Raw genomic sequence first — 20724 nt, forward strand, 5'->3', positions numbered from 1 at the left:
TTTTACCTTTGAAAAACTATCATCTTCCAATTTAAGTGCATCTGAACTTGTAACAGAGAGAGAGCTCTGTTTCTTCACAGACTAATAGTACCTGTACTGTTCAATAGGCTAATGTTATCTTTGATCATAAGTAGATTCAGATTAGTCATCTGTTAATCAAGGTGCTGATTATGGCTCTATTAAACCTTATCTCTTTGATAACCTAATTTTCTTCTAAGCTTCGAAAATGGTAAGAAATCTTACTAACATGGCTTTCAAGATTGAGTTAACCTGTCTGAATTTTGAGAAATTGGACCAGTTTTAACTTTGTTATGTTACTTAGCCTTTTCAAGAGAAAAATGTCAGTAAAGGCCAAAAATCATAATGTAACTATGGGAACTTCTATATTCTCATGATCACAGATGAGATGATAGGACTTACCTTTGTGAAATCACAACTTTGTGACATTATATCTCTTCAGATCCAACTTTTATATGCCAATACTGTTGGCTGTCAACTCACAGTTTCTGAGAGGCAAGTTAATGAAAATATTCCTGTAATGTGTGTGGCGTTTTCTTTTTTCCAGTCCATCTTTTTCTTTTTATAACAAAAGTTGCCTATAAATGTAAATAAGTACTACATTTACCATATTTGAAGTTGGTTATTCATTTTTTTGAGAGGGATAAAGAGTGAGCAGGGGAGGGACAGAGAGAGAGAGAGAGACAGAGAGAGAGAGAGAGAGACAGAGAATCCCAAGCAGGCTCTACACTGTCAACACAGAGCCCTATGTGGGGCTCAAACTCACGAACTGTGAGATCGTGACCTGAGCTGAAACCAAGAGTCAGATGCTTAACTGACTGAGCCACTCAGGCACCTCTACATTTACCATATTTTAAAAAGTCAGTTCAAAAAGTCCTTGCTTGTTTAATAGGTATTAAATACCTATTGATTAAGGTGGTTGGCTAGACATGCATAACCTTGCAAATAAAGCTCACTGGGTTTGATTTTGCAAGTACAGCCAGGGCTGTATGGTACACACCATTGCACAGAAGTGTCATGTACATGGCAGAATGTGGGCTTGCCCCTGAATTTTCAGTGATTGCTCCCCTGAGTTTAGTTCCTTAGAAATTATTAATTCATTCTATGCATTGTGCCTACAATTTAATCAAATTAATGCCTCAACTCTGGTTGAATAACATGGATGTCTGAAGTAACTGGGATAAAGGTGAGCTAACAAAATGGTACCTCTTTATGGATCCTGAAGTTCTAGGCATAAGTACTAACAAATATTAGTATATTTTTAATGCTTCAGAATTTAGTGCATCTAACAATAAACAGCCTAACTCATTAATCATCAAATAGCTAAATGTAGCCCTGCTTTTAAACCCAGTGCCTATGACAGGACTTTGAGACACTTCCGTGGTTCAGAGTCTGTGGTGGCTCTTCTTACCAGGAGCTTGGCTCACCTTGAAGAAAACCTGTCTGTAATTCCTCTGTTCACTTACCAGAGTGCCATAGGAAACACTGATGCGGTAATGGTCCTTTGATTCTACAGAAGTTAAATTTTAGAAGAGTTTGAAGGGCTGTCCAAGGTGCTGAAGAGAGACACGAATGAGATCTATCCAGGAGCCCAGTATGTCTGGGAACCTGCTCCTCTCTCCTTGCCTACCCCAACTACCCCAAGACATATATACAAATAATTAAGGAATTGGTGCTACTAAGGACCAATCTGATGTCAAACAATTTGGAAACACATTTAATTAGGTATGGACTGTGATTTCTTTGTATTGAATAACATGGATGTCTGAAACCTTCCATGATGGTGTACCTGCAGTGTTCTTTCTCTACCTATTTAATTAGATTTTATTAAATAATTCAGTAAATAATTAAACTTAATTCTTGGCGGGGAGGTGGCTATCATGAGTAGTGCTTACAGGAGTAAGGGAAGAAAGCAACAGCCTCAAGATACTACTCAGCAAGGGAATAAAGAGATTTTTTGACTGGAGGCAGTAATTCTCAGACCTTTGTAAGGTTTTAAAACCTTGTACGCTTTTTGCATGCCTGCTAAGTTTTGATTATCTCCATGATGAAACCCAAAATGACCTGGTCTTGTTTTCCAGGACAGCTTGGCAGAAGGGAACTATGGAGACTGCTTCCTTCTCCCTAGCTTTGCAAGAGTGTGACACCCAAGGGAGAGCGTGGGTAGGAGTAGCTTTAATGAGGAAGGAAAAGCAAGCCAATTCCCTTGGCTGTGTGGGAAGAAAGTGAGGCCTGGGCATTGTCTGGGCTGGAGAAACAGCAGCTGCTGACACTGATAAATGATCCAATTGAAAAAATAAATGAAGAACCTTTAACACCAGAGCTTTGTTATTATACCATATGCCTACAGGGTCCTTCGGTAGGTGTGAGTCCTTCTTAGATCTTGTCTAAAGAAGAGTATTAGTTGGCAATCAGACAACATAATTAGAATAGACTCACTTAGGGGCACCTATGTGGCTCAGTCGGTTAAACATCCAACTTCAGCTCAGGTCATGATTTCTTGGTTTGTGGGTTTGAGCCCTGCCTCTGGCTCTGTGCTGACAGCTCAGAGCCTGGAGCCTGCTTCAGATTCTGTGTCTCCCTCTCTCTCTGCCCCTTCCTCACTCACACTCTGTCTCTTTCTCTCTCAAAAATAAAAATTAAAAAAAGAGAGTAGACTCACTTGGCCTCATGTTACCTTAAGACCTGAGGAGAATGTGACCCCAAGTTAGAATAATAGTTTGAGCTTACCTTATAGGGAATGACATAAAGAAATAGAAGGGAAAATGTACTCATGTAGTTGTAGGTTGTGGAATTTTGAATTTGTTTTCTGTGCAATACATAATTCAAGGCTGAATTACTGAAATGGTAATTTTCAGAGGAATATGGAACAAATTTCAGATGCAGTGAAATCTGAGCTTAGCTGTAAGAATTTATTTCTAATTTAAAACATCTTTGTGATTCACATAGGATAACGACATTAAGAAAGTTTTATTATGCAATAGGTTTTGTGCAGAAGAACTTCTCTGTGGCATATTATAGGTGAACAGTTTCTCTCCAGAGCCTTTTACTTTCTGATTCAGGCAGAATTTTAGATGAAATTCGATAGGGTTATTACCAAATGATTTATGAACCTTAATAATCATGGAGGAAAATTAAGAATTTTAATAATTGGCAAAGAAGAGTTATTTAAATAAGCCTTTCAGTTTATATGCTTAAATTGAACTCATCTGTTTAAGTCATTAGTGTATAATTTGAACTTTCTGCCACTCTTAGATATCTAAAAAAATTCTTCTGGGACTCTTATTTCATTTTTTAAAAAATGTTTATTGCTTCGGCTGGGTGAATGCAGCGTATGGAGTGAAGCCTGAATTCTTTCGTTCTCTCTCTTGTTCTGAAAGAAGAGGCAATTGTGGGATTAACTTGATGTGCTTTGTTTCTTAAATATTTGGGAAAAGAACACCCTTCCCTGCTACTTTTTTGCTATTTACAGATACCCTGCATGGCTGTATTGTCTCATAACCAGCAGTTATTGCGGCAGGCTTTGTATTACCTTCCGAGGGGAGAGCATCCTTCTGGGTAGAAATGAACCCTGCCTTAGCTCAGTGCTTTGCACGCTTGCAGGGAAGGACCCACGGAGCAGAGCTCTGAAGCGGACAGCTAAAAACAGGAGACGTCTTGGAGTTCTGTGTTTAGTCTCTGTAGTTTTTCATCGTACGTCATAACAGGTTGCTTAGTGATTACAAAAGAATGGTTTCTTCTCCATTTGCTCCCCTCCAACCTCAGTAAATTGATGTTCCAGAGATATATTTTAGGTTTATTTCACGGCTCTATGTGCCCTAGACAAACCACTAAGTACCCCCAAGGTGTACACTTACCATTTTGAAAAAGGGGGCCTTAGGGGATTCAGAGCCTCCTAATTGCACCTTTTAGGGCTGTAGGCTTTAGATTGATCTGGGTCTGGATCCATCCAGGTAAGTCACATGTCTGGTTTTGGGTGTTCTCTCTAAATTATCTGCCCTCTATTAGGACGCATGATTCTGGGCCTTGCTGCTCTCTCATATCCACCTATCTATCACTTGACTAGCACTTGGGCTTCCATTTGCTAAGCCATCCACTTTGTCCTTAACCCTTCCAATTGGATTTACTTTCGGCAATGTTTGTGTAAATGCCTTTAGTGCTTTTCTGCTAACTCTGTTGGCTTTTTCTTTTTCTGTTAGATTTCAGCCTTCTCCATCTCTCAGCATTTCCGCTATTGATGGTGAACCATTTTTCTCAGGCCATTTAGGGCAGGTGATGCTGTGCTCGTAGTACCTCGGTGGCTTCCAGCAACAGAGCTTTATTTCTCGCTCATGAAAATATGAGTGGCGGTCGTGCTTCAAGTTCTCTTCCCTCTATGATCCAGTCTGGAGAAGCAACACCTATCTGGAATGTTATAGGCCTCGGGGTAGAGGGGAAAGAAACGGTAGGACTGTGTGATGACTCTGACACCTGCTCAGGAGTAGGACGTGCCACTTGTGCTCCCATCGAATTGGCCATGTCCCGCAGCCAAGGCCAGTGTTGATGGGCTGGAAGTGTAATCTTCCCCCAAATCAGGTCTGGTAAGGAGGTGTAAATTCGACAGTAATACAGTCTCCCACAGCCTTATCTTTTCAGCTTATATATTCAGAATCTGACACAGTGCTTGTCATATAATAGATATCAATGTGGGAAAGACCTACTTCTTTCTTCCCCAAATTCTTTTTGTGGTGGTGTTAGAGATGTTGGACTATCTGCACCTGTTTCTTCCCTGGATCCCCTTCATCCTCTACATTTATGCACGTGTTGACCATCAATATTTTCTTTTTTTTTTTAATATATGAAATTTATTGTCAAATTGGTTTCCATACAACACCCAGTGCTCATCCCAAAAGTTGCCCTCCTCAATACCCATCACCCACCCTCCCCTCCCTCCCACCCCCCATCAACCCTCAGTTTGTTCTCAGTTTTTAAGAGTCACTTATGCTTTGGCTCTCTCCCACTCTGACCTCTTTTTTTTTTCCTTCCCCTCCTCCATGGGTTTCTGTTAAGTTTCTCAGGATCCACATAAGAGTGAAAACATATGGTATCTGTCTCTCTTTATGGCTTATTTCACTTAGCATCACACTCTCCAGTTCCATCCACGTTGCTACAAAGGGCCATATTTCATTCTTTCTCATTGCCATGTAGTACTCCATTGTGTATATAAACCACAATTTCTTTATCCATTCATCAGTTGATGGACATTTCAGCTCTTTCCATAATTGGGCTATTGTTGAGAGTGCTGCTATAAACATTGGGGTGCAAGGGCCCCTATGCATCAGTACTCCTGTATCCCTTGGGTAAATTCCTAGCAGTGCTATTGCTGGGTCATAGGGTAGGTCTATTTTTAATTTTCTGAGGAACCTCCACACTGCTTTCCAGAGTGGCTGCACCAATTTGCATTCCCACCAACAGTGCAAGAGGGTTCCCGTTTCTCCACATCCTCATCAGCATCTATCGTCTCCTGATTTGTTCATTTTGGCCACTCTGACTGGCGTGAGGTGATATCTGAGTGTGATGTAAAAGGTCTGTATGCTGAAAACTATAGAAAGCTTATGAAGGTAATTGAAGAAGATATAAAGAAATGGAAAGACATTCCCTGGTCATGGATTGGAAGAATAAATATTGTCAAAATGTCAATACTACCCAAAGCTATCTACACATTCAATGCAATCCCAATCAAAATTGCACCAGCATTCTTCTCGAAACTAGAACAAGCAATTCTAAAATTCATATGGAACCACAAAAGGCCCCGAATAGCCAAAGGAATTTTGAAGAAGAAGACCAAAGCAGGAGGCATCACAATCCCAGACTTTAGCCTCTACTACAAAGCTGTCATCATCAAGACAGCATGGTATTGGCACAAAAACAGACACATAGACCAATGGAATAGAATAGAAACCCCAGAACTAGACCCACAAACGTATGGCCAACTAATCTTTGACAAAGCAGGAAAGAACATCCAATGTAAAAAAGACAGTCTCTTTAACAAATGGTGCTGGGAGAACCGGACAGCAACGTGCAGAAGGTTGAAACTAGACCACTTTCTCACACCATTCACAGAAATAAACTCAAAATGGATAAAGGACCTGAATGTGAGACAGGAAACCATCAAAACCCTAGAGGAGAAAGCAGGAAAAGACCTCTCTGACCTCAGCCGTAGCAATCTCTTACTCGACACATCCCCAAAGGAAAGGGAATTAAAAGCAAAAATGAATTACTGGGACCTTATGAAGATAAAAAGCTTCTGCACAGCAAAGGAAACAACCAACAAAACTAAAAGGCAACCAACGGAATGGGAAAAGATCTTTGCAAATGACATATCGGACAAAGGGCTAGTATCCAAAATCTATAAAGAGTTCACCAAACTCCACACCCGAAAAACAAATAACCCAGTGAAGAAATGGCAGAAAACATGAATAGACACTTCTCTAAAGAAGACATCCGGATGGCCAACAGGCACATGAAAAGATGCTCAACGTCGCTCCTCATCAGGGAAATACAAATCAAGACCATCAGTATTTTCTATTCATTCTCCTCACCCATTCCCCATAGTTTTCCACTCTAATCTTTGATGTTTTGGAAATCCAGAAAGGTGTTTTGTTTCATTTTGATCTAGCTTATGGCAGTTTGCCTTCATAGGATGTTTCTGAATGGTTCAACAGGAGAAGGGAAACTTAAGAGTTTTCATTTTAAACCATATTGAGACACCATGCATACTATACCATATAGGAGAATGTTCTCATCCAGAAGCCCTTTTCAGATAGCCATAGTCTTAAACATTCCTTTCCACGGTTGCTTTGTATTAATTACTATCTATCTTTACATATGATGGGCATTTTGTCTTTACTTTGTACTCCCAAATATTTTGAATGGTTACTGCAGAGCTAAATGTAACCTGCTTTGGAATGCAATTTTTATTTCAATACTTTGGTTCCTCCGCTAGATTGCAATCATTGAAGGAAGTGGGGTTTTTTCCCCTTTTTACTTCCTCCCCTCCCCACATTTTTTTTTTTTGCTATACGCTAACCAACACATGCTGAATTGAATGTGGTTATGATAGTTGCTGTATTTTTAACTATCAAGTTAGACTTAAACTATAGTTGCTGTTTTATTAATTATCAAGGTGGAGTCATTCTGTGTGCTAGCTCTCCGCAAGTTTGTTAAGTGGTTGTGCGGCTAAAATGTACATTTTAAAAATATTTTCAGTTGCAAGGACCTAGTAGCTACCCTTTCTGAGCCCACTGGATTTAGTTGCTACTGCTTGCGAGAGCAGCTGTTTGTCTGAGGACTTTTTCCTGTATCCCCCCCACAAGGAACAGCCCTCAACCAATGACTGACAGGAGTTGATGGCTGAATGTCCCATTTCCCTTGCTCCCCAGTTAGGATATCTAAAGGGTGTTTGATACTTTCTCCCAGAGCTCCCGGTGGCACTGAGGCTGGGCTGCCCACTGTGGCAACTGCTTGATCATGCATGCAAGGGTCTCCTCCTTCCTTGCCTCATTTCTCCAGTCCTTGCAGCGTAATCTTAGTCTCAGAGTTGCTAAGCCTTATCCAAACCAAAACAAAGATTTCTATGTCAAAATTTATTATTTCAGAGGTTGTCTATTTTAGTGATGTCCAATAATAATATAATGCAATCCACGTACGTAATTTAAAATTTTCTAGTGGCCACATCTTAAAAGTGAAAAGAAATCATGAAATTAATTTTAATAATACAGTTTATCGGGGGACCTGGTTGGCTCCATCGTTTGAACATCCAACTCTTGGTTTCAGCTCAGGACATGATCCTGGAGAAGTAGAATCGAGCCCTGTGTCGCTTATGATTCTCTCTCTCTCTCTCTCCTGCCCTTCTCCTCTGTTCATGCTCTCTCTCTCAAAACAAAAACAATAATGCAGTTTATTTAACTCAGTATATCCAAAATATTATGAGTTTAACATGTAATTGACATAAAACAGATCAATTTGATTTTTTTTGAAAGAAGTCTCTGAAATCTGGTATTTTACACTTTACGGTACATTTCTCTTTGGACCAGCCACATTGCAAGTGGTCAGCCTCATGTGGCTAATAGCTACCATATTTAACAGTGGTGATCAGTCTCCTACTGTCGTATTCCATGCGTCAAAATTTATGGACTTGCTAGTTCTTGAGTATATGGGAGGCCGTCTGGTGGGTATAGTTTCCATTCTCAGCAAAATGTCACTTGCCTTTTCCTTTACTTTTAAGCTGAATAAAATCTCTATAAATATCAACACTGACAGGCGCCTTCTTTAGTCTGTGTGTGTACATATTTATGCTCTTTCAAGAATGAGCCTCTGGTAATAATAAACTCTGGGACTTACTGCCTCTCGCATGTTTCCATGCAAAATATAGACAAGATGCTTAGCATCTCTGTGTTTGTGTGTTTTTCAGGCAGAGGGTACCAGGCTTCAGCGAGAACTCCGAGGATATTTAGCAGCTATCAAAGGTAAATGTGTGTGGGTTGTTTACTGCATGTCCCCAAGCCCAGATTGTTCATCACGAGTGGCAGGATTCAGCGTTAATTACAAAGCCAGTTGGCTTTCTGGCAAGATGGGTACTTGAGCACAGGTGTTCATTCCACCCACTCCCCAAATCCCATTGAAATGATAATCAGAATATACAAGAAAAAAAGATGTCTACTGTGACGCTGGAAAGGAGGAAAAAGCGCCTCCCACACCAGAGACTTCTAGGAAGCGTCGAGAGATCGAGTGAGCTTGAGACCTTGTTTAAGAAAAGCTGCAGCTGGTTTACAATCCAAGGGAGAGCATGTCCCAAGAGGAGCACACTCACAGACTCACACCCAAGGCCTCCAGCTGGAAGGGGCAAGGAGTCGTGGCAGAGGCAGATGGAGGGCTATCAGAAATCAAGGCCCTGGACCACCTGTGACTTGTGGGGACCTTCTGCACTTGCAGCCCTGTCACTGTGCAGAGACAGAGAGGCCGTGACATTGGTTTCTGGCCTCAGCCATGCAAGGCAAAAGAATGAGGTGGGTGGGGCGAGAAGAGGGCGGCAGGGAGGTATGCTCTGTCCCTGCCTGCTCTTCGTTGCCCAGCTGCCTGCACTGAGTCGGGTCAGGTGTACCTGTGGATGTGATGGCTCACAGGGCAGACTTCGAGAGTAGTAGGGGAGAATGGATCTCTGCCAGGGGTCTTGGATAAACTTGCCAAACTCTCAGAAGAAAATAAGATTCTCAGCCTCGCACTCTAGTCTGTCCTTCTCACTTACAGATCTAGCAAAGAGTTAAATATGTATGCAAGGAGATGTTCTAAAGGACTGGAATAAAATACCATGGACTTAATAGCCCCTAGTCTTGGGTGACAAGGTCTTTACAAAGGGTAACCCAAAAGAGGTAACCATAAGATTGAGAGATTTGACCTCAAGAATATGTCAGACTTCCATACATACTTAAATAATTATTTCGACAACATATTTAGTGAAAGTGAACCAAGATATTAAGAGCTCAGGAGGTAAACTAAATGAATATCAGTTGATTAAAAGAAAAAAAAATAGGTAGAACATATGAAGAGAAAATTAGCCAGAGAAGAACTGGTCGGTGGGTAGTAAGTGTGAAAAATGCTTATCCTCATAGATGGATAATCAAAGAATATTTAAGTGATATCAGAAGGAAGATGCGGCCATTTTCCCTCCACATGTTCAAAGACATTGAAATAAAAAAAGAGACCATGATACGTAGCATCGGAAAAGCTGTGGGGAGCAGACCCCTCTTGCACGCTGCTGATAGGACAGCTTTCCTGGGAGGGCAGTTTCTACGTGTGTCTTTTGGGGAAGGGGGTGTGTGTACCTTTTGACATAGTGGTTCCAGTTGCAAGGATTTATTCTAACAGTTTCATTGTGGATGTGTGAAATTGATTATAAAGATAGCGGTAAGTAATGAAATGATGATATTAACAATCTTAATTAAAATTAGTCATAATAATAAATTAGTAAAATTGATTTTCTTGTAAAGTTTATGTACTTATTTGGAGAGAGAGAATGGGGGAGGGACAGAGAGAGACGGAAAGAGAGAATCCCAAGCAGGCTCTGTGCTGTTAGCGAAGCAAGATGGGTACTTGCTGTCTCACAACCTGAGCCAAACAGATCAAGAGTTGGACACTTAACTGGCTGAGCCACCCAGGCACCCCATGAAGTTGATTTTTAAAACTAAAATGTATTTAAGCTTTTATAGGGTGGGCATATAATTTTAATTCTCATGATAGCTCTGAGGCAGGTACTTGTATTGCCTTTGGGTTACAGGTAAGAAAAGGGAGGAACAGAGAGGTTAAATAGCTTGTCCAAGGTCATGAACTAGTTAGTAACCAACAGGGCCAAGATACATTCTCTGGTCCACATGTCTCCTAAAGCATTGGTTTTTTTTTAGTTGAAGTATAATTAACATACAGTGTTATATTAGTTCCAGGTGTACAATATATGATTCAACAATTCTGTATATTTCTCAATTTTCATCATGATAAATGTACTCTATTTTTTTAATGTTTATTTTTGAGAGAGAGAGAGAGAGACAGACAGAGTGTGAGTAAGGGAGGGGCAGAAAGAGGAGAGACAGAACCTGAACAGGCTCTGGGCTCTGTGCTGACAGCTCAGAGCCCGATGCGGGGCTCGAACTCATGGACCGCAAGGTCATGACCTGAGCCGAATTCGAACGCCTAACGACTGAGCCACCCAGGTGCCCCATGATAAGTGTACTCTCAATCCCCTTCACCTATTTCCCCCATCCTCCCATCCACCTCCCCTCTGGCAACCACCAGTTTGTTCTCTATAGTTAAGAGTCTGGGGGCGCCTGGGTGGCGCAGTCGGTTAAGCGTCCGACTTCAGCCAGGTCACGATCTCGCGGTCCGGGAGTTCGAGCCCCGCGTCAGGCTCTGGGCTGATGGCTCGGAGCCTGGAGCCTGTTTCCGATTCTGTGTCTCCCTCTCTCTCTGCCCCTCCCCCATTCATGCTCTGTCTCTCTCTGTCCCAAAAATAAATAAAAACGTTGAAAAAAAAAAAAAGAGTGTTTTTTGGTCTCTTTTTTTTCTTTTGTTTGTTCATTTGTTTTCTTCAGTTCCACATATAAGTGAAATCATATGGTATTTGGCTTTCTCACACTGTCTTATTTCACTTAATACCCTCTAGGTACATCCATGTTGTAGCCTTGCTTTTTTTTACCCACTGTCTTATCCAGGCTCTGGGCTATGTGACTGTTAGTAGGGCATTGGTTTCACAAATGAGAGTTCATCTTTCCAGTGGGATAATGGTAACTTCCTATACTGTTACTACGGAATGAGCACTTCCGCGTGCCAGGCTGTGTGCTAAGCATGGGCATATTACCTCTTTGTAACCAGCCGACACAGCTATATGATAAATGATAGCCTTGGCTTACATTTTTAAAGTAAGGCTCCGAGAACTTTCACAGATCCATAGAGCTCATAGTTAACTGTTCAAAAAAAATTAACCCTAGGTATTTATAACAATTCGATCAGAAACTAGAAGGCACTCTAGGTATTTCTTTTACTGTTGGACACAAGCTGTCATGGATTATTTCAAGCCCAGGACTTTCTTTATGTTGGATGATTTTTTTTTTCATGTGGATAAATGTGTTAAATGAATGGGTGAATTCAGTCTCCTTCCCAAAGTCTATATATTTTGGTCAGTTTTGCTTCCCGAATAGGAAGATCACTGCTTTAAGCATTTAAGACGCGAAGAATTCTTTTCCTTAACGTGATCTAGGAGACTCCACTGAGTGAAGAGTCAGCTCCAGAGAGACGTTGGTGCAGCATCAAAGCACCCTTTCAGTGTTGCAGACTGTGTCCTGCTTCCACTTCTGATGGTTGCATCCCCATATGGAGGAGAGAGGACCTTACAGCAGCTTTTCCCCAGCACATTTTGTTAACAAATGATACTCCGTAAAAGAGACCTGTGTTTACGTTACTTTGGCCAAGGCTGGTTGGAATGAATTTTCAAACAGGCTATTACAGAGTGTATTACTACAGGGCCCTTAATATGTTCATATTATCTCCAGAAGGTCTGTGGGGTGAGCAGCATTTTACCAGGTATTCGGCTGTGGAATGTTTTTCTCGAAGTCTTAGAATTAATGTTCCTTGGAGCACATTTTGGGGTTTGGGAACACACAGAAAGACAAGGGGTAGGCATCAAATGGGTCATAATTTGGGTTTTCAAAGGGCTTTCATGGCCAATTATCCTGGCTTTCACAAAAAAGAACACCGGCTAACTAATTGTACTGTAATGCAAGCAGCATTAACGAGAAGGGGGATCTGGCCCTGGGGAGTGATGGCCCCTGCGTCTGGTCCCTGCGTCTCAGGTCCCTGCGTCTCAGGGACATTGGTGGGAACATCACCAGGTTCTCAGCTGCCTTGGGTTCCTTGTCCATAAGGTGCTCCAGTTTCTCTCAGAAACCCTCCACATCTCTCCCACGAGGACTCTGGGAAATTGGGTTACTCTTCATTTTATCACTGATCTTTGGGTGCCATTCTTCTCTGTAGGTTGGTACTATTTTTGCTGATGTTTGGGTTTGCAAAGTAAATCTGGTGTTCTTGTTCATTTTAGCAGCGCACATCACATTGAGCCTTGTTTATGGACTCAATGCTGTTCTAGGAGTGGAGATGCAGAGATGACAAGACACAGTACCTATTTTCATGGAGCTGGCAGCAGAGATGGGAAGAAAGTTAAATAAACAAAAGGGCCAAATGTGCATAGTAATACATACTTTAACAGAAGCGCATGCATCACAACAGGACAGACTCCTACCTGAGGGACAGGAGACCAGGTCAAGAACCTAGACGTAAATGGACCCAGGAAGGGAGTATAAGTAGTCATCAAGTGATAAGATATACTGGAGACTAAGGTTGATGTTGGAAGGACTTCCAGGTAGAAGAAACATGTACAGAGGCCAGGGAGGCAGAAAGAAGCATGGGCTCTTTAGGGAACAAATGGATCATTGAGGGGTAAGCAAGAATCTGAGAGGGATGAGACGTGGAAAGGTAGGCAGTTGTTCGTAGAGACAAGTGATTATGCATCATATCATATTGGGGCTTTATTCTCTCCGCAGGGAAGAGAGTCATTACATTATTGTAGACAAGGGAATGAATCATGTGATCAGAATAGCATTTTAGAAAAATAGTTGTTGTGGTTTTGTGGGATTCAAGCTCGAGGGGATAAAGCTGCAAGGAGACTTCTTAGAAGTCTAGTCCGGTATTTAATAATGATGATGATGATAGCTAACATTTATTGAGCATTTCTGTGCTAGGCACTGAGGTAAGTTTTTACTAAGCCTCATTTCATAGAATTTTTACTGTGGCTTATGGCATGTATTTAAAAATAACGTACACTTTGGAAAACTGAGGTCTAGGATGGTTAGGTAATTTGCCTGAGATCACACAGAGCACGTGTGTTGGAACCAAGATTTTAACAAAGGCTGATTGATTGTGAATAATAGTTTTAATTATCATGTCATAATGCCTTCAAAATTATTTTTCATAAAGATGGCTGACGTTTGAATGTTCTCTTTGGCTAAGTACTTTGCTCAGCTGTTCCCATGGATTCTTTCATCTGCACCAAATGATCGATGATGGGTGTCCAGTCCAGTCTAGGGCAGTGAGAGGGGGCATGGAAGCAAAGGGCTTCATTTGAGAATCAGGCCGAATCGATGTGCCTTGGTGATGCACTCACTCTGGGAGGATGAATCTGGGATGACTCCCAGTTTTGTAACTGGGACCATGGGGTGACATCCACGAGGACTGGGAAAAGGAGTAGGAACAGGTTTTGACAGGAAGTTCAGAGTTGGTTTTGGGCATGTGAAGCGTGAAGTATCAGCACATCCAGGAGGAGATGTCCAGTAGGGATTTGCAATTGGGAGTCACCGCTCTGTGGGTGGCAGTGGAGGCCAGACGCAGGGGCGATGAACACACCAGATCTTCCTCTAAATGGAGCATGGCCCAGCTGGTGTCATCAATATTTTTAGTTGTACGTGGCTTATCATGTGTAAGCATGACCCAGTGGTAGAGTTGACTGTCCTTGAGCTATCTCACAATCTGCCTTCCCCCCTCCACCCCCGACTCCTGCTCCTATATTTGCACTCCTTAAGTCTCTGGAAGAAAGGCTTCCTCTCCTGTTTTCCTCAGAGCCAACTGCTGACTTCCTAAACAGCTCCCTTCTAAATAATAGGCCAAGCTGCCAGATACAATATTTTAGATACTCCTGTGATGGTTTATAGCTGCTGCTGGTTATTGTCATAATGTAGTTTAACTGATGGTATTTTTAACTAGAACATACACCCTCAGGCTGTACAAGGAGGACTCTTGTAGCAGTGTAATCTCTGCATCCAATCTTCGAGGGTGAAAATAGATGCTCACAAATTTGGTGGCAAAGGGAAAGAGAGAGGATGTTGCAGTAAATGCCTTGGAGAAGGTCCAAAATTTTAAAGCGAGGGAAGTGGTTCCTACCCAATAGTAGAATAATAATTCTGTGTATGATATTGGGTGCCCATCTTGCACTTTTGGAGATCACTAATATTTTAAGAAAATACTGGATATAGATATTATTAAATGCCAGAGGTAGCATTTAGCATCTACTTTGCTTTGATGTCACCAAGCTACTTTGAAGGGGACTTGGGTTTTAGCTTTTTAATTTTTCTCTTATGCTCTGTCAGCAGAGTAGGTTCTAAATCCCTAAAATCTCTGCCATTCTTCATGGCATTCCTTATGTATCCATCCAAGTACTTCCCATGGAGTGTTCTAGAAACAATTTCTATGTCAAAATGGATTCTTTCCAAATTCTCCATCACTACTTATCCACACAGCAATTAGCAGTTATTTTTGGCTGCTAGGAGACATATTTACTGCAACATTGTGCTTTTAGCCTCAATGAGTAAGGTCTTATATAATTTTATTTTAAGCTTACATTCACAGTTTTATTTTTCACCACAAAGGTTATTTGACCTGCAACCCCATCATTTCTTTTTCTTCCCCTTGAAACTTTGAGACCCTATCTACACAGCTGTTTATAATTTCCATCAGACCTAAAACAAAGATTTAAGAGAAAACTTCAGAGAAGGCTTTGGCATCTGAATTATAGAATGGTATCAACTAGTCACTAATTTTTGAGGGGTACACTTAAAAAATATTTTTTTACATTTATTCACCTTTGAGAGACAGGGAGAGAGAGTGCAAGTGGGGAAGGGGCAGAGAGAGAGGGAGACACAGAATCCAAAGCAGGCTCTAAGCTCTGAGCTGTCAGCACAGAGCCCGGCACAGGGATCAAACCCACGAACCGTGAGATCATGACCTGAGCCGAAGTCAGACGCTTAACCCGACTGAGCCACCCAGGCGCCCCGAGGGGTTCATTTCTTAGTAGAGGCTTGCTTTTACTTGGGGAGGGGCGAATGTGGACGCTGGAGGTACTGTCACTCGTCAGCAGCGGCCACATGAACAAGAAGGAACATTCTCCCTGGCTTGCACTCGGAGTGTGCTAGAGGACACATGCAGGTGTTTGCATTATTTTTTGGCTGTCTCTCCACCTACATAACTTCATGGTGTCACTTCTGGGGTTTCATCTTTTGGTCGCCAAGTTGTTTCAGCTGGTGTAGGCTGTGCGGTGTGTTGTAAAGGTCATCCTTTAGTGTGCTTGGTGACGTACCTTGTGGAGACAGGGTTGTAGGCTTTCATACTTCATGTCGCCCTGAAACCTTCAAACTTGTCACTGGCAAAGACCAAATCTATTACCTGCAGCTTATCTGGGGAAGGTGGGTAGGGGGTGGTTCTATAACCTAGAGAGAAAACATACTGTGAAATACCATGTTGACTTTTGCACATATTCTTCAAGGATACACTTCTGTCACTTCGGACATCTTTTATTTTGTCCTTTTCTCGTGGTTCAACCCAGAATCGGCTCCCTTAAATCCAACAAGCATGTAGTTGAGTCTAGATTGTTGCAGCTTTCAGTCTCATAGAAAACTTTCCATCATGGAGTCATTGGCATTAAGTTTATGGGATGCTTTTCATTTTTTTTTTTATAAAAATTTTTTAATGTTTATTTATTTTGGGGAGAGAGAGAGAGACAGAGCACAAGTGGGGGAGGAGCAGAAGGAGAGGGAGGCGCAGAATTAGAAGCAGGCTCCAGGATCCAAGCTGTCAGCACAGAGCCCAATGCGGGGCTCGAACTCACGAACTGCAAGATCATGACCTGAGCCGAAGTCGGAGGTTTAACTGACTGAGCCACCTAGGCACCCCAAGGGATGCTTTTCATTTCTAATGATTGCACTCTGACTTTCCTCTTTTCTCCTCTTAGCCAGCTCTTTTTCATATCCCCTAGTGACAAAGGCCAAGACGCCAGCCAGGACAGGTCTCAGCTTCCAGCTGGTAGGGAGGGATTGTTGCCACAGGGGACACCTACAGTCAATGAACGCACTTTGGACTGTTCTGGGCCCTGCGCTGTCTCTACACAGTCCACACTGTGCCCTCCCTGTTTGGAAGGAGGAGCAGATCGGAGAGTGGAACAGACTTGGTGATACTTTATATCGCTTTATATCTTTCCTATTATTTAACAGCCATATTTATGCAACACACCAAAGCCATGTCTAATGAACATTGTGACCCGTAGACTTAAGAACTCCAAGCTTTCTGAGCGTTCTGGTTTAAAACTGTATGTGTAGCTTCTAGTAACATTAGAAAAACTTTTCTTTTTTTCTTTTGAAAATGTTTAGGCCACTTCAACCACTTTCAGCTGGGAGGCCCTGAAAGTGAATCCTGTTCACTTTGGATTCACTATGAATCCTGTTAATTTTGCTTCAAGCTGCTTCTATAGATGGTCTTTATTTCTTATATTTAAAGCCATTTAGGATTAATTTTAATTTTGGAACTCTGTAGTTTTATGGGCCAGTATTCTGGGTATCCTGTGTATTTATGGTTCCGTGCCACTTCGTAAGTGACCACACACGTGATAGAACGTGTTACTCTTGTTGTTTTCAGAATAGGACACCTTGTTGATTTTTTTCAAGGCTCTGTATCTGTCATTACCATGTAAATAATGGGAAACGCACAATCTAATCGGGTCAGTAGGAGACCCTCCCGGGAAGTTGTGAATACAGTCGAAAGTAACAGTCATGCCTTCACAGTTTTTCCTTAAAAGATTAGTGGGTAGTCAAGGTATTCTTCTCTTAGAAAAGTAGGGGAGGGGTACTGGGGTGGCCCAGTTGGTTGAGCATCTGACTCTTGCTTTTGGCTCAGGTCATGATCTCAGGGTTCGTGGGATCGAGCCCCACGTCAGGCTGTCTGCTGACGGCACAGATCCTGCTTGGGATTCTCTCTCTCTCTCCCCCTCTCTCTCCCCTACTCTCTCTCTCTCTCTTTCTCTCTCTCAAGATAAATAAATATTAAAAAAAATAAAAGTAGGGGAAAGAGGAATAGGCACCTCACCAATTTATATCCAACAAGAGTTGTTTTCTCTCCAACACCAGCCATGCAAGAAGCCTCCATGAAGCTCACCGAGTCGCTGCACGAAGTCTATGAGCCTGATTGGTATGGGCGGGAAGATGTGAAGATGGTGGGCGAGGTAAGAGCCAGGATCATGCACCACAGGAGGCCTGGGGGGTCTCTGCCAGGCTGCCGCCAAGTCCCGCTCACTTACTCTATCCCTTGACCCCCGTCTTACCACTTCACAGCCTTAATCGTGAAGTGGGGGGGGGGAGTGCTATGTAGCCAGAAGACACTGTTTAGTTCTGGCATCAAGAGCATGCCAGATACACAGTGATTAGTGAACTGGTATAAACCAAAATAAGAATAGTGTTTTTCTGTCTACACATCTTAGCTCATTGCAGCAGAACTGGCTCATGGCATGACTCTCTGTACTGACTTCACCCCTGCAACCTTGCTTTTCCCATCCCTTCTGGAAAACAGGGTCAGGAGGTGCAAAAAGCATCTACTTCACTTAAATGCCACTGGTCCACTCACTGGCCTGCAGATCCAAAGGACCGATGTGGACAGCCTGTTAATAGCAATGTAACTTCCAGAAGCCTTTGTCCCTAGACATGTCTGAACACCCGAAATCCAATTTCTAACCGAGGGCCATCTGGCTGGCGGGAAGTGATAAAGTGGGTATTTTCTGCTTTGGGGAAGGAGAATGGGGTGAAGACCAAGAATGATCTGTATGATAGTTGATGCGTTCTTTAATCTTCTCAGGCGTTAGCTTCCTCATCTGTGAAGTGAGACTAAGAATCATACCCACAAATAACACGTTTAAAGTCTGCGTATTCGTGTCATCGACATGATGCTCGATACACGTGATTCTTACTGGTAATAGCAAGCCACCTGTCGGGAGTTCTCTCGTGTCCAAGTTCTTTGTTAAAGAACAGTGTTTGTCATACCCACCTCACGTGAGCTCATTGATGAACATTCAGGCACAGAAGGGATCCTTGTAAGGGATCCTTCCTAAGGGATGCGGCCACCCAGCTCAAGAGGTCTGACATGTGATGTGCTGTCTACGCAGCCTTTGGAAAGATGCGTTAACAGTGCAGCCCCAGGCCGCTCCGTGAAAATTCTGACATCCCCACACTGATTTCCATAATCTTGTTAAGACTGAGATAGAAGCAGAGCTTTAATTAGGAGGAAAGTTCTTATTGGCCCTGTTACTTCTTTAGAAAACTTTCAGAAAATGAATCTGGCAGAACCAGCCTCCACACACCCTCTCCAATACAATTATTAAGTAATTCCTTCTTCTCACATTTTTTCAATATAAAGACGCCGTTTCAACATCTTGTTGTTAAATGCTTCACTTGTATGACCAATTTCTGGTGAATGGTGTATAATTCAAAATTCATCATGAAAGGAAGACTTCTTAAGGGACTAATAGAAACGTGCGTTAACAGCTTTTCAGAGCATCATGTTTCGTTCTATGCACGGCAGATCCCACTGTTGACATTTGTTCCGTAAGGAAATGCTGGAATTCCACCTTGGTCCTCGTAGGTCCTGCCAAGACTTTTGGAACCTTTAGTTGCAGATCCAAATACGGCCTCTTCTGATGGTGAAGGAGCTCAACGCTATGTGTTCAGGGCATCTGTTCGCCTCAGAAGATGAGCCTCTTCATGCAGAGGATTTAAATTCTTTTTTCCATTTGCGTGAAATTTGCGGATGGGGATCTGTAATAATTAGGGTGAGTATTGAAGTGTGAAAAAGAAACAAAAGCAAATAAGCCCCCAAAAGTAGCTTTCAAAAGATAGAATGTTATCTCTCTCCCCTAAAGGGCTTTGCAGGTGAGCGGCCCAGGTATGGGGACAACAGGGGCCCATCGTTGCCTTCCTCACTGCTCCCTCCAGGTTCGGTATGACTCTGAGCACTGGCCATCAGCTCTCACTTCTGCATCCCAGTTGGTAGGAGGAAGCCTGGAAGATAAGCCTCCTTTTAGGGACACTTCCTGAAAGTTCACCCCATTGGCCAGACCTTAGTCCCGTGGGCTGTACTTAGCTGTGCCGCAGGCTGGCAAATGTAGTCTGTATCCTCGGTACCCTCTATTGTAAACTGGAACTGGTAGTCAAGTTACCTTGAAATTGTATTGTATTATTAAATAATCCACCTTTTCTTCTGGCCTCTACTATCCAGGGGAGTCCTATTTATCTAATTTTGTCATTTTTGATTTTTCAGAAGTTTGGTGAAAAGGATCCAATTAAAATCATTCAGCAGTAATCTCTTTTTTCTCTTTTTTCTTTCAGAAATGTGATGTCCTGTGGGAAGACTTCCATCAGAAACTAGTGGATGGGTCCTTGCTGACACTGGATACCTATCTGGGCCAATTTCCTGACATAAAGGTATTTTACTTTGTGTCTATAATGGGAGGAATTGAATGGTTCCATGGACTAATTGAAACACAGGCAAGGGAGGGGCGCCTCTGTGGCTCAGTCAGCTGAGCGTCTGACTTTGGCTCAGGTCATGATCTCATGGTTCGTGAGTTCGAGCCCTACGTGGAGCTTTGTGCTGACAGCTCAGAGCCTGGAGCTTGCTTTGAATTCTTGCTCTTTCTCTCTGCTCCACCCCCACTTGTGCACTCTTTCTCTCTCTCTTTCTCTCTCTCTCTCTCTCAAAAATAAATAAACATTAAAAAAATAAAATAAAATAAAATAAAATAAAATAAAATAAACACAGGTAAGGGATAAGTGGAGTTCAGAGTCCTCAAGCTGACATCAAAGACGGTAACTTTTCATTCATTTAAGCATGGATGCGTGATCCTGTTCCTATCAGTTTTGAAATGAAATGTAGCTACAGAAATGACATTTTCCCCTTTGGCAGACTGCTTCAACTTTTATTTCTCTGCAGACATCTTTTTAATACTCTAGATATAAAATTGCAACCAGATACCAAAAATTCCAATCTTCTTTATGTTCAGACCTTTTTTATTGCATAGCGTTTGATAAGAATTTCCATTAGAATAAACAGCGGTCACAAGGAAAGGAGAAAACTTCATTGCGAACACGAGAGCAAAAAAATGTGATCTTCCCGTGTTTACTATTCGTAACACACCTGCATATTTTTTCTCTCCTTAAAATTTTCTGCTTCCAATTGAATTGTTAAGATACAAGCATTTCAAGTGCATTAGCATCTGGATCTAAAAATACCTTGTCTAGAACATTTGTCTTATTTGAC

At 42.1% G+C, this 20724-nt stretch overlaps 1 protein-coding gene across 7 annotated transcripts in view; it reads left to right on the forward strand.

The window, feature by feature from the left end:
• Positions 1-20724, forward strand: part of AMPH (amphiphysin) — a 251131-nt gene that overhangs the window by 130741 nt on the left and 99666 nt on the right. For all 7 annotated transcript variants that reach the window (XM_023250207.2, XM_023250209.2, XM_023250208.2 and 4 more), the window contains exons 3-5: positions 8471-8525; positions 17550-17644; positions 19797-19892. In XM_023250207.2, coding sequence (XP_023105975.2) covers positions 8471-8525; positions 17550-17644; positions 19797-19892 — 246 coding nt within the window. The remainder of the gene's footprint in view (positions 1-8470; positions 8526-17549; positions 17645-19796; positions 19893-20724) is intronic.

This window comes from Felis catus, chromosome A2, assembly GCF_018350175.1.
Source record: "Felis catus isolate Fca126 chromosome A2, F.catus_Fca126_mat1.0, whole genome shotgun sequence".
In the NCBI taxonomy this organism is placed as follows: domain Eukaryota; kingdom Metazoa; phylum Chordata; class Mammalia; order Carnivora; family Felidae; genus Felis; species Felis catus.